Source organism: Miniopterus natalensis, chromosome X, assembly GCF_054644295.1.
Source record: "Miniopterus natalensis isolate mMinNat1 chromosome X, mMinNat1.hap1, whole genome shotgun sequence".
Taxonomy (NCBI): Eukaryota; Metazoa; Chordata; class Mammalia; order Chiroptera; family Miniopteridae; genus Miniopterus; species Miniopterus natalensis.
Window position 1 is genome coordinate 60006874 of NC_142103.1, and position 14264 is coordinate 60021137.

The following is a 14264-nucleotide window of genomic DNA, read 5'->3' on the forward strand; positions in this document are numbered from 1 at the left end:
ATATTTGACTGCAAAGCTTGTGCTGTCTCTAGCTGCCCCTTGGAGGTTGGGAATTTTCTAGCCACAGCAACAGAGGAAGAAAGCTCATTCCTCCAGGGAAATAAAAATAAAGGGACTCTCTAGTCCCCTGGGTTTTGCTGGCCACTGGAACCAGGGCAGGAGCTGCCACAAGGCACTCAGACCTCTCATAACCTGGATTATGAGTGCAACAGCTTCTCCCAGCCTCCTGGGGCTGGGTCTCCATACTTTGTCCCTCAACCCAAGGTGTGTGTATCAGGGAAAGGAAGGACAGCATAGCCAGGGACATCTCTCCCTATGGTTACTATCAAGGCTCCTGAGTTCATGCTTGTGGGCCGCTCAGATGGGGGACCCTGGCCAAGAAAGCGGATGGGGTCTGCAGATTCTGCCCAAGCCCTGGTTTCTTAGAATCTTGCCTCCCTATCCCCAAACCACCTCCAAAAGAGAAGAGTTGAGTCCTTGCCCCCATTCCTCTTGTGACTTCTCTGAGACTTAGGCCAGTGATGCTCACAACCTCTGACCCTAACGCGCAACCCAGTCCCTAGCCCATCATCTCAGCAAAGACAGTCACACAGCAGGAATACATCTCTAGTAATGCTTTATTGTTCTGCTGAGGAGGTCATGTGGCTTCTGCTCTCCACCTCCTCCATCTCATCCTACGTGCCCTGCCCCCCAACCCAATCCCACCCATAGATTATAGTATACTCATGATAGAACATATCTGTGTGTATATAGATGTGTGTATGTATATATATGTATCTTTATATACACAAGTATATATACATATTATGACTATACAGTATTTATAGATACAAGATAGGCTTAAAAATTATAACATTGGCTAGGAACAATCCCACTTCATTTTATTCAGCCAAAAGAAGAATAAGTCATGAGCTGGCATTTGAATAGCACTTGAATTTCTACATGAACTAAGATGGCCAATGGGTAGTATAGATCAAGTTTGGAACTGGCTGAGATGACACTGGGCCTTCCATTTGGCTGGCTGGCCACCTGAGCTGGGGGCCAGGTGTCTGCTTGAAGAAGAGCCTGATACTGCAGGCACAAAGAGCAGAAGGGATGCTGTCTGCTTCTGCTCAGCCTGTGTAGTGAGAGTGAGCTTGTTTATTCTCCAGACATGGCAGTGCATGACCAAAGGCTGCACTGTACCCCACGGAGTGGCAGACCAAATGTGGGGCCCACGCCAAAGGAAATTGGTTCATTGGTCTCTTGAGACCTGGAAAGGAAGTTCCCTCTCTTACTCTCATGTCCCAAGCTATCCCAAATCGGCATGTAGCCTACCAGGGGACTGTCAGTACCCTCTCTTTAAATCAGCCTCATAAAAATCAGCATTGTATTTACACAAATAAAACACTTTTTGGTGGTTGGGGCTGCCCTGTGCTCTGCCCCTGTGACTATCCACTCCCATCCAATTTCTCTAGAAAAGTCAGTTTAGGGCCAATATTGGGCCCAAAGGCAGGACCAGAACCTCTTGTTCAACCTCAAAGGGACCTTAGTACCAAACAGGATAGCCTGGACTCTCCAAAAGGCAGTGAGCTGGGAGCACATACTGCCTTCTCCCTCCATCCCCGCAGGAGGAAAACTGGTAAGGCTTCAGTTTGACTGGTGGCTCCGTGACCTGGAGGGCAGCAGCAGTCTTCTTACTCGTAAAATGGCTCTTCTCTCTCAGGAAGGCAGAACACAGGTTTGAGAGTGGAGATGGGACACTGAAATTCTTCTTCCTCTGTATGTGCAGAGGAACTTCAGGAGATGGGGACAGGCAGCTGGGGCACAGAGACTGGCTCTGCCCCAGGAAGCAGCATCTGGGGCTGCTGTGTTCTTGTTCCCCTCTTACTCCTTTGGTACCAAGGGGACTGGGTGGTGTCACCCTGGAACCAGGCTGAGGCTCACAATTTTGTCTCAGGGCCAGCTGCCTGTAAGGTGGGAAAGGAGTCCCGGATCTTTGCCACTTCCATGGCACACAGGTGCCCAAAGACTTTGTTGTACCAGTCAGGAGAACGGCCCCTGGGGAGGTAGAAGCAAGCAAGCATGAGCCATGAATTCTTACCAGGAGCCCTTTCCAGGAGGAAGGAAGAGAGGACTTGCTCCAGCTCCCAGGGCTCAATGACATGGGGCAGAGACAGGGACGGGGCCAGAGCAAAGAGAGCCTGGTACCTTAGGTCAGCACGGCAGATATGGGTGAGCCGGGAGCGGCCCAGGCCACAAGGCTCCATGAGGTACTGGGAAGTGAGCATCAGGGCCCGTACCCCAGACTCTGGCACAGGTTGCTCAGGATCCAGGGACTGGGACACAAGCAAGCAACCCCCGCGGGGCAGGTCAGAACGCCACATCCTATGGGGAAGCGACACACACATTCAGGTTCCTGAAGCTGGTCCCCACCCCACCTCCCTTGTCCTCTAAGCACAGCAGAGTGGCAGCTGAAGTCTCTCACCGAAGCACCACGAAGTCGCGGCAGGGATGGGGTGCCATGCTGTCAGTGACATAGTGGTACAGCTCCACACCTGGCATCAGAGCCTCTAGCACTTGGGCCCGCAGCAGGTCCTCATCCCAGAGGGCCCGCTCCCGCAGAACACGGTGTAGCACCACAGCTGGAGGGGCTGCCACCTCTGTGGATGCCTTCCACATACGCAAGGGGTGCCCGTCTGGTGCCTGCAGGCCATGTGAGCAGGGACAGGAGGCAGCTGTAAGGGCTGGAGAACTCCTACTTACCTCCCATTCCTGGCCTACCCTCACTTCAGTCCCTGAGAAAAGAAGGCTGCAGGGTTACTGTGCTAACCCTTGTCACACCCAACCAGGCCATCCCTGTGTTCCCTGTCCTCTCTCTCCTTTCCAGATGTCTGCTTCCTCACCTGCTCAAGAGCACAAAGAGATGACAGACACACATTCTCTGAGGCCTACTAGGTTCTACCATAAAATGGGCACAGTGCTTGGAATTTCTGGAAGTGAACTGGAAGAGAAGATGGTGATGGTCCTCAAGGAACTCACCACATAGTGTACAAAGTAGACAATGTACAGAGCAGCAAAAGCTACCACTCACTGAGCTTTTTGTATGTACCAGGCACTGGGCCAGCTTCTCACCCCTACCCTGTAGGGGAGGTTTCACTGTGACAGGTTTATATATGATAAACCTCAAGTGTGCAGTCTTACCCATAATCAGAAACTGAGGAAGAACATGGCTGGTGCCAAGAGAAGGACAAAGAGAAACCACCTCCAGCCCAGGGCATGACAGGGGGCTCTGAATGGAGGAGGGGGCATATCAAGTTGGGGCTCAAAGTGGCTTGGGAAATGTAATGCTTGAGGCAGGTCACTCCAGGTAGCATGACATCAGGGGCAGAAACACAGTGTGACTGTGGTGCAGAGATGAAATGGGAAGTGAGGCTCTAAAAGTAGTGACATGTCTGGAGTGGGGCTTTGGGAAGGTAATTCTGGGGAAATAATCCCCGAGAGAGATCCCTTGGTCTCATTTGGTTCTTGCTTTACCGACTGACGTTATCCAAGTATCAGGCTGAGATACAGCAGCACTGGCAGGGAAGCTCCTTCTTTTGGGATCCCTGGTCCCCTAACCTGCACCAAACCTTCTTCTGAGCCCATGGGAAGTGCGGTACTCACCTTCCTGCAAGCCAGCTCTGTATGTTGGGGCCCTGGTATACTCATCCAGCCCTTGAAGCGTTCAGCAGCATCCCGTAGCAGCTCCTGGATGCTCTCTTCCATGTAGAGGCTCAGGCTCACACCAGCAGCCTGAGCCTGACGCAGCTCAGCCAGGGCTGGGCCAGGAGGCCTGAGTTCAGCTGCACTGTAGGAGCCACACAGCTGCAGCACCATGTCCTGAGGCACCTGGTAGGGTACGCATACACTGGGCTGGGGCCATGAGGAGCAAGCAGCAGAGAGTCAGGGAGCCTAAGTCCCAGAGCCCACAGAGTCTGTCAGGTTCATGTTCACAGGGTGGGGAAGCCTGGTTACTGTGGTGAAGTAGGTGACAAACCTTGCCGGGAAGATCTGGAAGTAGGAGGTTGAGGGGCATGTGTCAAATCTGGGAATACAAAGGTCAGACCTGATGGTTCCCCTGGGTCTGAGAGGTAGGTATCATGGCCTGGAGTTACTCACCTGGAAAAGTTTCTTACAATCACTGATCATATGTGATAAGCCCTGGGTGGCCGCCATGTTCTCACTCAGGTCCCTAGGGCCTGGCCGACCAACCAGGCTGCGTTTGCTCTTGATTCTGGAGGGGAAGGCCAAGAGGAGAGGGTGGCACAAGAGCAGGAGACAATATGGCTGACAGACTGGTTTCCAGTTCCCAGGAATCCAGCTTACCAGTCCCTAACACAAAACAACCTGCTGTCTTTCAGAAGGCCTTGCTTCACAGCAATCAACCAGTCCCCTGCCCCTGAAGAGTCAGGCTGACCCCTTCTGGTGATGCCTGGGAACTGCAGTGCCAGCCATCAAGGGCCTGAAGTCCAACCAGGTTGAGGGGCCAAACCCTCCCTGCCTGACCGGGCCACATGTTACCCTGTTCACCTGGGTGAGGTGTTATCCTTCTTGGAGATGTTGAGGTGGAAGATGGAGGGTGCCAGGCACACTGCCAGGTTGCCGGCTGTCATCTGGTTTTCCTCAGCAGAGGCAATGTCACTTAGGAAATAGAGCAGGGTCTGCAGCACCTCTCGGTTCTCATCGGGGAGCAGCAAAGTGGCAGCTTGCGCTGCTGCCAACCACTGATCCTTGGGGAGGACTGTGAGGAAAGAATGGCAGAAGGATTTCCTTATTACCCTGGAGCCAACTGCTTCCAGGAATACAGAAGAAACAGTGGTTCTAAGAGAATCCAATGAAAGAGAAGGGCAAAGGTGGGCTCTGGGAGGTCTCTGAGTGTTAGATCAAGCTCTGCTCAAATGCACAATGTAAACTTCCTCAGGGCCTCAGTCTACCCATCCATATAGTGGGTTTGGGGAAATAGAGCCTGTTTTATCTCAGGGATGGTTGAGAATGGGGCAGAATGTTAGGGATAGGTACAGGCAACTCACGCTGGTAGATCTGCAGGAAAGTGGTGGTGAGCTTGCTGGTGAAGATAGGCTCGGGCAGGTCTCGGAAATACTGCTTCAGCAGGTCAGCCACATCATAGGCCGACTGGCCCTCGTAGCAGACATTGTCGGGAGAGGACTCATTCATTTGGCGCAGGTTCTGGATCCTAGACTTCACCCCAGACTTGCGGAAGATGCCCACCTGGCCCATGCAGATCAGGGAGGGAGGGAGACATGGAGGGGGAGACTGTGAAGCCAGGCTGGGACCAGGAGTCACAAGTGTAGGCCATCCCAGAAACATCCAAGCCCAGCAGGCCTCCTGCTGTGCAGGATTGTAGAGAAATGGTAAAACCAAAGAAAACGGTTTTTATAGCCTCAGGCCAAGGAGAAACATGGCTTTAGTGGAAATGAGTAAGAAAAGGGGAACCTAGGCTAATGCAGGCTCTTGGAAGTTGGGGACTATAGTGGTTGGGCCAACAAGAGGCTGGCATGGAGCTGGGCAGAAGAGAGCTTTGGCTCGATCCTTGCTGGGCCTTCCTGAGGCTAGAAAAGGTCTCTGGTGGTCAAACCAAAGGGGAAGGAGCAGAGCAGAGCAGCTTCTCACCCCAATTTCTTAGCCTTGGGCTTTCTCCCCATTGCCATCTCTATGCAGTCCCTCGGGGGACTCACCTGGTCCAGGCACTGGCTGCGCAGGTAGCGCATGGCTTGCTGAATGCTCTGTGGCAGCGGCTGGCCTGTACGTTGCACATGGATGAGAGGCGGCACCCCAAACACGTGCTGGCCCCGGTAGTCTGGGGTTTTGTTCCTTTTCATGAATTTGGGCACTGACCTGTATGGAGGAGTGACAAGAGATCAGGAAGGGGCACAGGGTAGGTGGGGACACAGCTTGGAGACTGTCTGCAGCCTTGGGGGACTCAGGCAGGGGTGAGTGGGTAAGAAACATACCACATCCCCAGAGTCAACATTCACTAAGCACTTGCTCTGGGCCCAGCCCTAGGGAGTCACAGAGGAACACAAGGAGTTCTCAGTCTGGTTAAAGAAATAACTATGTCAACAGGCAGTGACAATGCATTTGGTCAGTAGTGGGCCAAGAACTTAGGGGAAGACCCATGAGGGAGGGGAACTGTACCTAGTGGGTCAGGGAAGGCTTCAAAAAGAGGTAGAAATTCAGCAGGCTCTTGAAAATAAGTAGACATTGTCCCAGAAGAGAAATGGGAAAAAGGCATTCCAGGCCAAGAAAAAAACATGGACAAAGGCAAAGAGGCAAAGAAAAGAGCATGGCACATTCAGGGAAGGGCGACTGGCCCATACAATGGCATTGCTTAGGAGTGGCAGGCGAAAGAGCCCAAAAGAAGGGCAGTACTAGAACATGAAAGGATCATTATAGGGAGGAAACTTTGGCAGTGCCAAGCCACAAGGCCACAGAAAGGTGTTTATCAAGAGTGTGACAACCAAAGCTGCATTTTAGGACAACCTTGCTAATGGTAGCTCGAGGACCTCATGATACCCACCGCCATCCCTCCTTGTACATGCCACACATACTTCCATGCATCTTATGTGCACCCTCCGCAGACATATGTACAAGCCACTCAGAGCAATGCTGATCTCGCAGGCCACAGCCCCTCTAGCCTCCTGGCACACCCCACCACTCCATTGGCCAGTGGGCTCTACACCTGCCTTCTGGAGCTGATACTCCCAGGACCTTGGAGTAGGGGCAGGGAGGGAGCCGGCATTGTGGCCCAGGAGCACTCACCAGCCCCAGCCCTGTTTGTGGGGCACAGTGTACTTCTCCATGAAGGCCGTGAGCCGCAGCAAGGAGCCCTTGTGCAGCAGGTGGATCTGGCTGGCAAACTGCCGGTTGATCTCCAGTGATTCCGAGTTGAGGCTGGGCCGATGGGAGTTCTGGAAACTGTGCCAACGGAGCTTCCTGGTAAGGAAGGGAGGGGAGTGTAGAAAGCCAGAGGAGCAGGGTTGGGTCAATGTTAGAATGGGCTGTGTTCTTCTGGACCCCTTTTTTCCCCAAAACAAAGAAAATGCAGGGAGATGGGACAATTGCCAGCATAGCTGCTAGGCCCCAGGGTGGAAAAAGCTTAGTCTCAGCTTCCAGGGTGGCCCAGTGGCCCAGATGCTGTTAGGGATGTGGCACAGAGCTCAGGCCCATCTAGTGCTAGCAAGTAGTACCAACCCCTACACTTTCAGGACTGCAGTGGATGGGGTGTTCTGAAAAACATAGAATGGTAAAGCTGGGGATCACAGTTCATCTCTTCTAATGCTCTCGATTTACACATGGGAAAACAGAGGCCTAAAGACAAGCTAGGATTTGCTCAAGGCCACAGCAGAGGCAGGTCTGGAACCCAATATTCTGGATTGCCAAGTGGTGTAGTCTTGTTTCTTTCCTGCAACTGGGTGCCTAAAGACAATCAGCCAGCTCCCAAGAACCTGCCCCTGGGCCTCATAACCAAGAAATTGGCTTGGGAGGGGGAGTGAAAATGGAGGGAGGGGAGAAAGGGGAAGGAAGGAATTGGGAAGGGAAGAGACAGAGACAACACAGCCCCCTGCCCCTTTCCCTATCCTGAACTCCCACCTGCAGGGTCTGGTAAGTGAGGCCCCAACACCTGAATCTCGTCGTTCACGGGGTGCTGATGCTTGGAATCCAGCCGGGGACCCTGCAGCCTCAGCCTCGTTCATGGAGTTCCTGCTACTATCCAGTTCACTGGAGGAGGCCACAGTGTCAGAAATGGAGCGTCCTTCTTCCACAGACAGGCTGGAGGCAGAGGTGGGTTCCCCACCTGAATTCACCTCCTGCTCATTATCTTGGGCTTGGCCAAGTGACTTGGTCTCAGCCTCTGCCTGGAGCTCAGCTGAGGCCTGAGCCAAGATGACTGTCTGGATATCAGCCTGGTCCAGGGCTGAGGACTCTCTGTGGGTGGGAGCCTCTACTTGGCCCAGAGCCTCAGGTTGACCTCCTACCTCAACTATGGCTATTTCTACTGACGAAGTAGCCTCTTCCTCGTCTTCTTCCTCTTCCTTATCTCCAGGCCCCAGGTCTGGGTACATGGTCTGAGACCAAAGCTCTACCCGTTGCTGCAGCCCCCACACATGCTGGAGGATGTCATCTAGGTGGGCATAGCTGCCCCCACTCTCCTCTTCATCTTCGGCGTCAGCTCCAGCCAGTATAGGCTCAGCTGGGTACAGCTCAGGCATGTTGTCATAGGTGCTGGTATGGCTGCCTGTGGAGCCACAGGAGCCCCGGCGCCCTTCGCAGCCCCAGCACCTACCTGGCTGCCAATCGGCTAGACGGTGTCCGTCTTCAGGACACAGGCTCTCAATGGACAAGGAGCGAGGGAATGTGCCTGGTTTGTGGTCCCTAGGCACATGCACCAGGTAGTCACCCCTGTGTACCCGTTGAGGGTGCCAGAGCGTGGCCACAGGCCAAACCTCCCAGCCCCTCTGAGTCTCAGCACCACTGCCACTGGCTAAGGTGTCTCCCCAGTTCTTGGCCCTATAGAATCCAGCTGAGAGGAAGCTGTGGTGACTTCGGAAAGAGGAGCCTTTGGTGGCCTTCTCCAAGGTGGCTTGGCTACGCTCAGGCTCAGCTTGCCGGCTGCCACCCTTTTCCTTCCATCTCAGAGACTCAAGGTGCTTCAGGAAGCTCCGGGAACGGCGCTTCTTGACTTTGTCTTGGGGACCCTCTGGGCCTTGGGTGGTGCTGAGTTGGGGCCTGTCACTCGGGCTGGGGTCATGGCCTAGCAAAAGCAGGTCCACTGGCTTGGGTGGTAGGCTCACGGTGATGGCCGGCAGAGAGATGGCACTAAGCTCAGTGAGTACACTCTCACAGCTGGAGGTGACTGGCAGTCCAGGGTTCGGTGAGGCCAGCAGGTCAGAAGAGCCCATGTGAGACCAGCACTTACTTTCTCTCTGCAAGGCCCAAGAGTTGTTGATAGTACACTGCTCTTCCTCTTCTGAGTCTTCATTCTGGGAAGAGCACCACAGGGTCGGGTCAGAGAAGTCCACCCACAAGCCCTTGCTTGTGCTCCACTCTACCTCCAAATGCTTGGGGGACTTTGAGGAACAGGGTCTTGTTTTTTGGTTAATACATATCCTAGAGGGAGAGCTGGCTCTGAGAGTGCCAGAAGGAGGAAGCCAGTTGTCGTAGATGAAACTCTGATGGATGGTAAAGGTCATCTGATTAATCTAATCCCTTTCAATTTACAGATAGTGAAAGTCAGACCCACAAATGAGAAGCCACTTGCCCAAGGTCATAAAATGTCATTCAGGAAGTCAGTGACAGAGCCAGGCTGGAATCCAGGTGGCTTGACCTCCTGTCCTCAGCAACCTCTCAAGTCTGGGCTGGTCTTAGATCAGAATCACAAATGCCAGAGCTGGGAGGAGATTTTAGATTTTCTCATTTTCTAATATGCAAGGTGGGAAAACTAAGGCCCAGAAGGTTTGCCCAAAGTCATTGAGCAGTCAGTGGGGACCAGGTCCCAGGGGTTTTCTGCTTCTTGGGTAAGGGTCCGGCAACTTGGCTGATACACTTGGCTGCAGGCCTCTGGGAGAGAAAACCCCAGAGGAAACCCACAAAGTCTGACCCCAGGGCAAGATGGGGTCATCAGGTCCACAATCCAAGGCTATGTGCAGACCAACAATTCTCGTGGTTTCTACAATCCCAGATTGGCAGAGTCAGAAAGGCCTTTGGAAGCTATTAATCCCCCACACCCTTATTCATTGTAGAGATGGGAAAAATGAGGCTTAGAGGGAAAGGACTTGGTATGGGTGGAGTTAAGGACCCTGACTTCTAAGATCATATAGGCCATGATTTTTCCATCAAATTATTCTGTCTACCCCCTAATCAAGGGATTTTTGCCATCTCAGAGCAAGGAGTGGAGGCAGATGGATTTCCTTAAGGAACAACTATCTCTAAGTCAAGTTATTAGTAAACCCAAAAGGTAGAGGTGAGCTGAGGGAAGTGAGTGAGGCCAAGGGTCAGGGTACTTGTTCTCATACTCCAGTCTCTAGACCAGGCTAGCCAAAACCCAGAGGCCTCATAGAGCTTCCTACACTGCACTCCTAGGCTGAAGCAAGGCACTGCTCAGGACATCCCTGGGACACTGGAGCTAGTTTCGAAAGTGGTTTGTGTATGTCTTAGGTTCCCACAAGTTCATAGACCTCACTCTTGCTATAACTGACCTGCTTGCGTTGAAAGTGAACCTCCAGTTTCATCGAGGCACAATTGTTCAAGGTCATCAGTCTCCTGCAAGGAAACAAAGCAGTGTTCATCCAAAGGTCCCAACCTCCAAAGTCTGCAGGGCATAACCTACCAAAACACTCCCAAGATGCCATCCACTAATTCACATGCCCAGCCAATGAAATTTCTCCCAAGCCCAGTGTTCATGAAGGTTTCAGTGCTACATGCAATGCTGGGTAGATTATGACCTCTGTTCTCTGAGAGCTTAAAGATGTGGAAACAAACCATTACAGAGATGGGAAAGGTTCATGAACAGAATAGACAGAAGGCACAGCAGGCACAGAGGTTAGGACAAGGAACTTCCATGAACAAAGGAGTTGTAGTTAAATAAGGCTTCCTGGAAGACAGAAATAGGATTTGGAGAGAGAGAGAGACAGAAGGACTCCTATCTCAGACTTCAATAGGAACTTGGAACAAGGTAGGGAGGGAAACAGTAAACAGACCAGTGTAGTTATGAAAGAGGACTGAGGCTAATAAGGTTGGTCAAAACCAGATTGTGAAAGGCAAGGGCTTCAGGTGTTATGCCAAAAAGCATTGGACTTCTCCCTTCAGGCAGGACACATTTTAAACAGAGGAGGTAGCACCCACCTGGAAACTGACTCTAGGGGCTGTTGGGCCGCTGGACCATGACAAGGAGGGGAATGCAGAGATGGGAGGCAGGAAGGCCAGTTAGGAGGCTGTGATGGATCCAAGAAGTTGTGGTTTGACCTCAAACCAGGGCCAAACTGGTGTAAGTAGAGAGGGGACAAATCAAAGTATGGTATGTGGAATCTAACTAAAGGGAGAAAAGAATCAAGGCCAGATGTTGGCTTTCCAGCTAGAGTGCCTGGTTGGATGAGGGTGTCACAGATCCAGAAGACAGAGTGAGCGAGGATGCCTTTCCTCCAGGCAATAGATGAGCTTTGTTAATAGATGAGGCTCCTCTTGTGTTAGGGGGACAGGGATTTTTTAACATGAGGAAGCCCCAAGCTGGGTCCCGGCCTCCCAGGTCTGGCCCTCAGCACCCCCCCTACCTGCACAGGGCCCCCAAAGAGTCCTCTTCCAGAAAACCGTGGTCCTTCTTCACACAGCCAATATCCAGGGGAAATGAACCTTCTGCATGGCAGAGAGAAGCCAAGATAAGTCGAGAGTGGTTGGTCAGAAACTCTGCCAGTGGCCCTTGAGTTGGAAAGGAGAGGCTGGGGAAGCAGGGAGGCTGGGGAAGCAAGACCAGAGAAGAAAGAGGATGCCTGCAGGACAGGAGGGGCCCTGGAAGCTTGGGTTGGCCATCAGCAGAAAGGATGAGGAGAGGCCTGAAAGGTAGAGCTAGACAAGAGGACCCATCAGTCAGTTAGGCAGGTCTATGGGGGACAGCAGGCCTGAGGCCCTGGGTGACTGCCAAGAATCAACAGGGGCTCCCTCAGTTCCCTTTGAATCTTGGGCTGCTCAAACAGGGAACCTCCTCCCTGTCCCAACGTGAATGAGGGGAGTAGGGAGAGAGCAAGGACAGAGGAAATACTTCCTTTTGCTACCCAGAGCATGTAGCCCAGTCCCTGGGGTTTAGGGAGGGGAGGAGAGAGAGAAAGGAACAAGGGAAGAAGTGAGAGCAGCTGGGAAATCCCACACCTCTCTACCTTATTGGTAAAACCAGCCCATTGACTCATTTCCTAATATTCACTGAGCATCTACTTTGTGCCAGGCACTGGGGATATAACAGCAAATGAGACAGAAATGGTCCCTGCCTTTATGGGCTTCTCACTCTCCTGGGGGCAAAAGACAATAAACAATACACGAAACAAACAAGAGAATGCAATAATAAATGCTATGAAAGACATCAACCAAAGTGATGGGGTAAAGAGATGTTGGGTGGGGGCTACTCTTAGAAAGGTGGTCTGTAGAGGCCTTCTGGGGCTAACTTCTGAGCTGAGTCCTGAAGAACAAGAAGGGGCCAGCGGTGCAAAGTGCCTGCGTAGAGCGTTCCTGGCAGGACTAACATTCTCTGAAGAGGAATTAATTCTCTGAAGAGGAAAAGGGCCTGGAGTGAACAAGTGATAAAAAGGAGCCTGGAGTATAGTGAGCAAAGAGAAGAGGAATAAAGAAAGGGTGAGGATAAAGCACTTGGGCTGACTTCATTCTAAGTATGCTGGAGTGACAGAGAGCAGAGGAGTGACATAGCGAGGCCTATAGTGATGGGGGCTCTAGCTGCTCTGCATTCAGAGTAAAAGAGGGAGTGCAAGAAGGAGACTGGCACACTAGGCCTGGTGAGTGGTGACAGCAGGTCACACTGATGTGGCAGTGAAGATGGTAGGAAGTGGATTGACTCAAGAAATATTCTGGAAGGAGAAGGGGCTTGCTGAAGGGTTAGCTATGGAAGACAAAGGAAAAAAGGAACTGAGGATGATTCCTGAATTTGGGGCTTGAGTAGGTGGCGATGCCATGGGGAACTCAGATTGAGACCTGTTAAATCTGAGACACCTGGCAGACATCTGGGTAGAGGTAGTGATTGGCAGTTGAACAGATAAATCTGGAGCTTGGGAATGAGGTTTGGACAGAGAGACATTTGGGAGTCACCAGAATATAGATGGTACTTGGACAAGAATCTCCTGGGGCCCACCTGGGCGTGGCTCAGTGGTTGAGCGTTGACATAGGATCCATGTGCCTGATCAGGGCACATGCCCAGGTTGCAGGCTTGATCCCTAGTCGGGGGCGTGCAGAAGGCAGCCCATCAATGACTCTCTCATCATTGATGTTTCTATCTCTCTCTCTCCCTCTCCTTTCCTCTCTCTGAAATCAATAAAGATATATTTAAAAAAAAAAAAAAAAAGAATCTCCTGGGAAAGAAATGTTGAGAGAGAAGAGGAGCAAGGATTTGGCCCTGAGACAACCAGACATTTAGCAGAAGCAGAGTCAGCTATGGAGATGGAGAGCAGCAGCCAGAGAGACAGTCAGGAGAGGAGGGTTTCTAGAAGCTGAAGTGAGTGGCCAACTGCACTGAAGCTTTTGAGAGATTAAGTAAGGACTGGGAAGTGACCACTGAATTTGACCACAAGCTCACTGGTGAGCTTGACAAGGACTATTGTTGGTGAGGTGAGGGAAAACCAGGGTGCAGTGGGAATGTGGAAAGAAGAGCAGAAGTAGAAACAGCGAGTAGGAACACTGCTAAAGAAAAATGGAAATATGAAGGAAAACAGAAATGAGACCATGAAGTGAGGACCGAGCTGCCAGGGCACACCCTCCACACTGCATCTATGCAGCTGGCATCCTTGGAATGGTACAAAGCAGTGGCCCTGGTCAAGACAAGGTATTTTACACATGGGCAACAGCAGAGCTTGTAAGAGCTAATAAGAGCTATTCAGTAGAGATGATGATGTAGAGGTTCTAACTATAGGAGCAGGGCCAGGACACACAGCTTCTTGTACAGTCATAGAAAGGATCTGATTTTCCCCATTTTACAGATGAAAAATGGAGGGATAAGGAACATTTGGAGGTTAGGGGAAGGGAAACCTTACCTTCAAAAAGTTGAGCATATTGAGGAAATCCTGTTGCTCGGAGCCACTCACATGCTTTTTTGGTCTCAGCTTCTAAAATAGAACAGGAAGAGAGAATGAGGCAGAAAAGTGGGCTTAGTGGGGTGATGGGTGCCTGCTGCCTCACCTCCAACAGGCAGGCACCTCTAGTTCTGGTGATCTGGAAATAGCAAGAGAAGCTAGGAGGGGTTGGCACATTTGCTTCATGTCACAAGCAGCTAGGATTTACTCTCTACTCCCCAAGCCCCATTTCCTGTATGTCCTGAGACCCCTTTCTTGAGCCTCATTCTTTACCTGTCCCAATGCCATCCCTGTCTTCTGCCCCTGCCCAAGAACAGAACCTGCCAACAGCAGCACCTCCTAGTACCATCTGGGATCAGAGTACTGCTGGGAGAGGGGAGGCACAGCTGTATCTTCACCCTTCTTCTTCGGGGAGCCATCCCTTTCCATGGCCTGGGTAGA

General features: G+C 51.8%; 1 protein-coding gene across 1 annotated transcript in view; it reads right to left on the bottom strand.

The window, feature by feature from the left end:
• Window positions 1–633: 633 nt before the first annotated feature.
• The window catches only part of STARD8 (StAR related lipid transfer domain containing 8), a 32283-nt gene continuing 18652 nt past the window's right edge, over window positions 634–14264 (bottom strand). The window contains exons 2-14 of the mRNA XM_087813303.1: window positions 13785–13856; window positions 11310–11391; window positions 10239–10302; window positions 7633–9023; window positions 6802–6975; window positions 5718–5877; window positions 5052–5250; window positions 4552–4762; window positions 4141–4255; window positions 3646–3870; window positions 2468–2685; window positions 2191–2367; window positions 634–2040 (exon numbers count right to left, since the gene is read on the bottom strand). Of these exons, the coding sequence (XP_087669429.1) occupies window positions 1923–2040; window positions 2191–2367; window positions 2468–2685; window positions 3646–3870; window positions 4141–4255; window positions 4552–4762; window positions 5052–5250; window positions 5718–5877; window positions 6802–6975; window positions 7633–9023; window positions 10239–10295 (3045 nt within the window). The 5' untranslated portion in view covers window positions 10296–10302; window positions 11310–11391; window positions 13785–13856 and the 3' untranslated portion in view covers window positions 634–1922. The remainder of the gene's footprint in view (window positions 2041–2190; window positions 2368–2467; window positions 2686–3645; window positions 3871–4140; window positions 4256–4551; window positions 4763–5051; window positions 5251–5717; window positions 5878–6801; window positions 6976–7632; window positions 9024–10238; window positions 10303–11309; window positions 11392–13784; window positions 13857–14264) is intronic.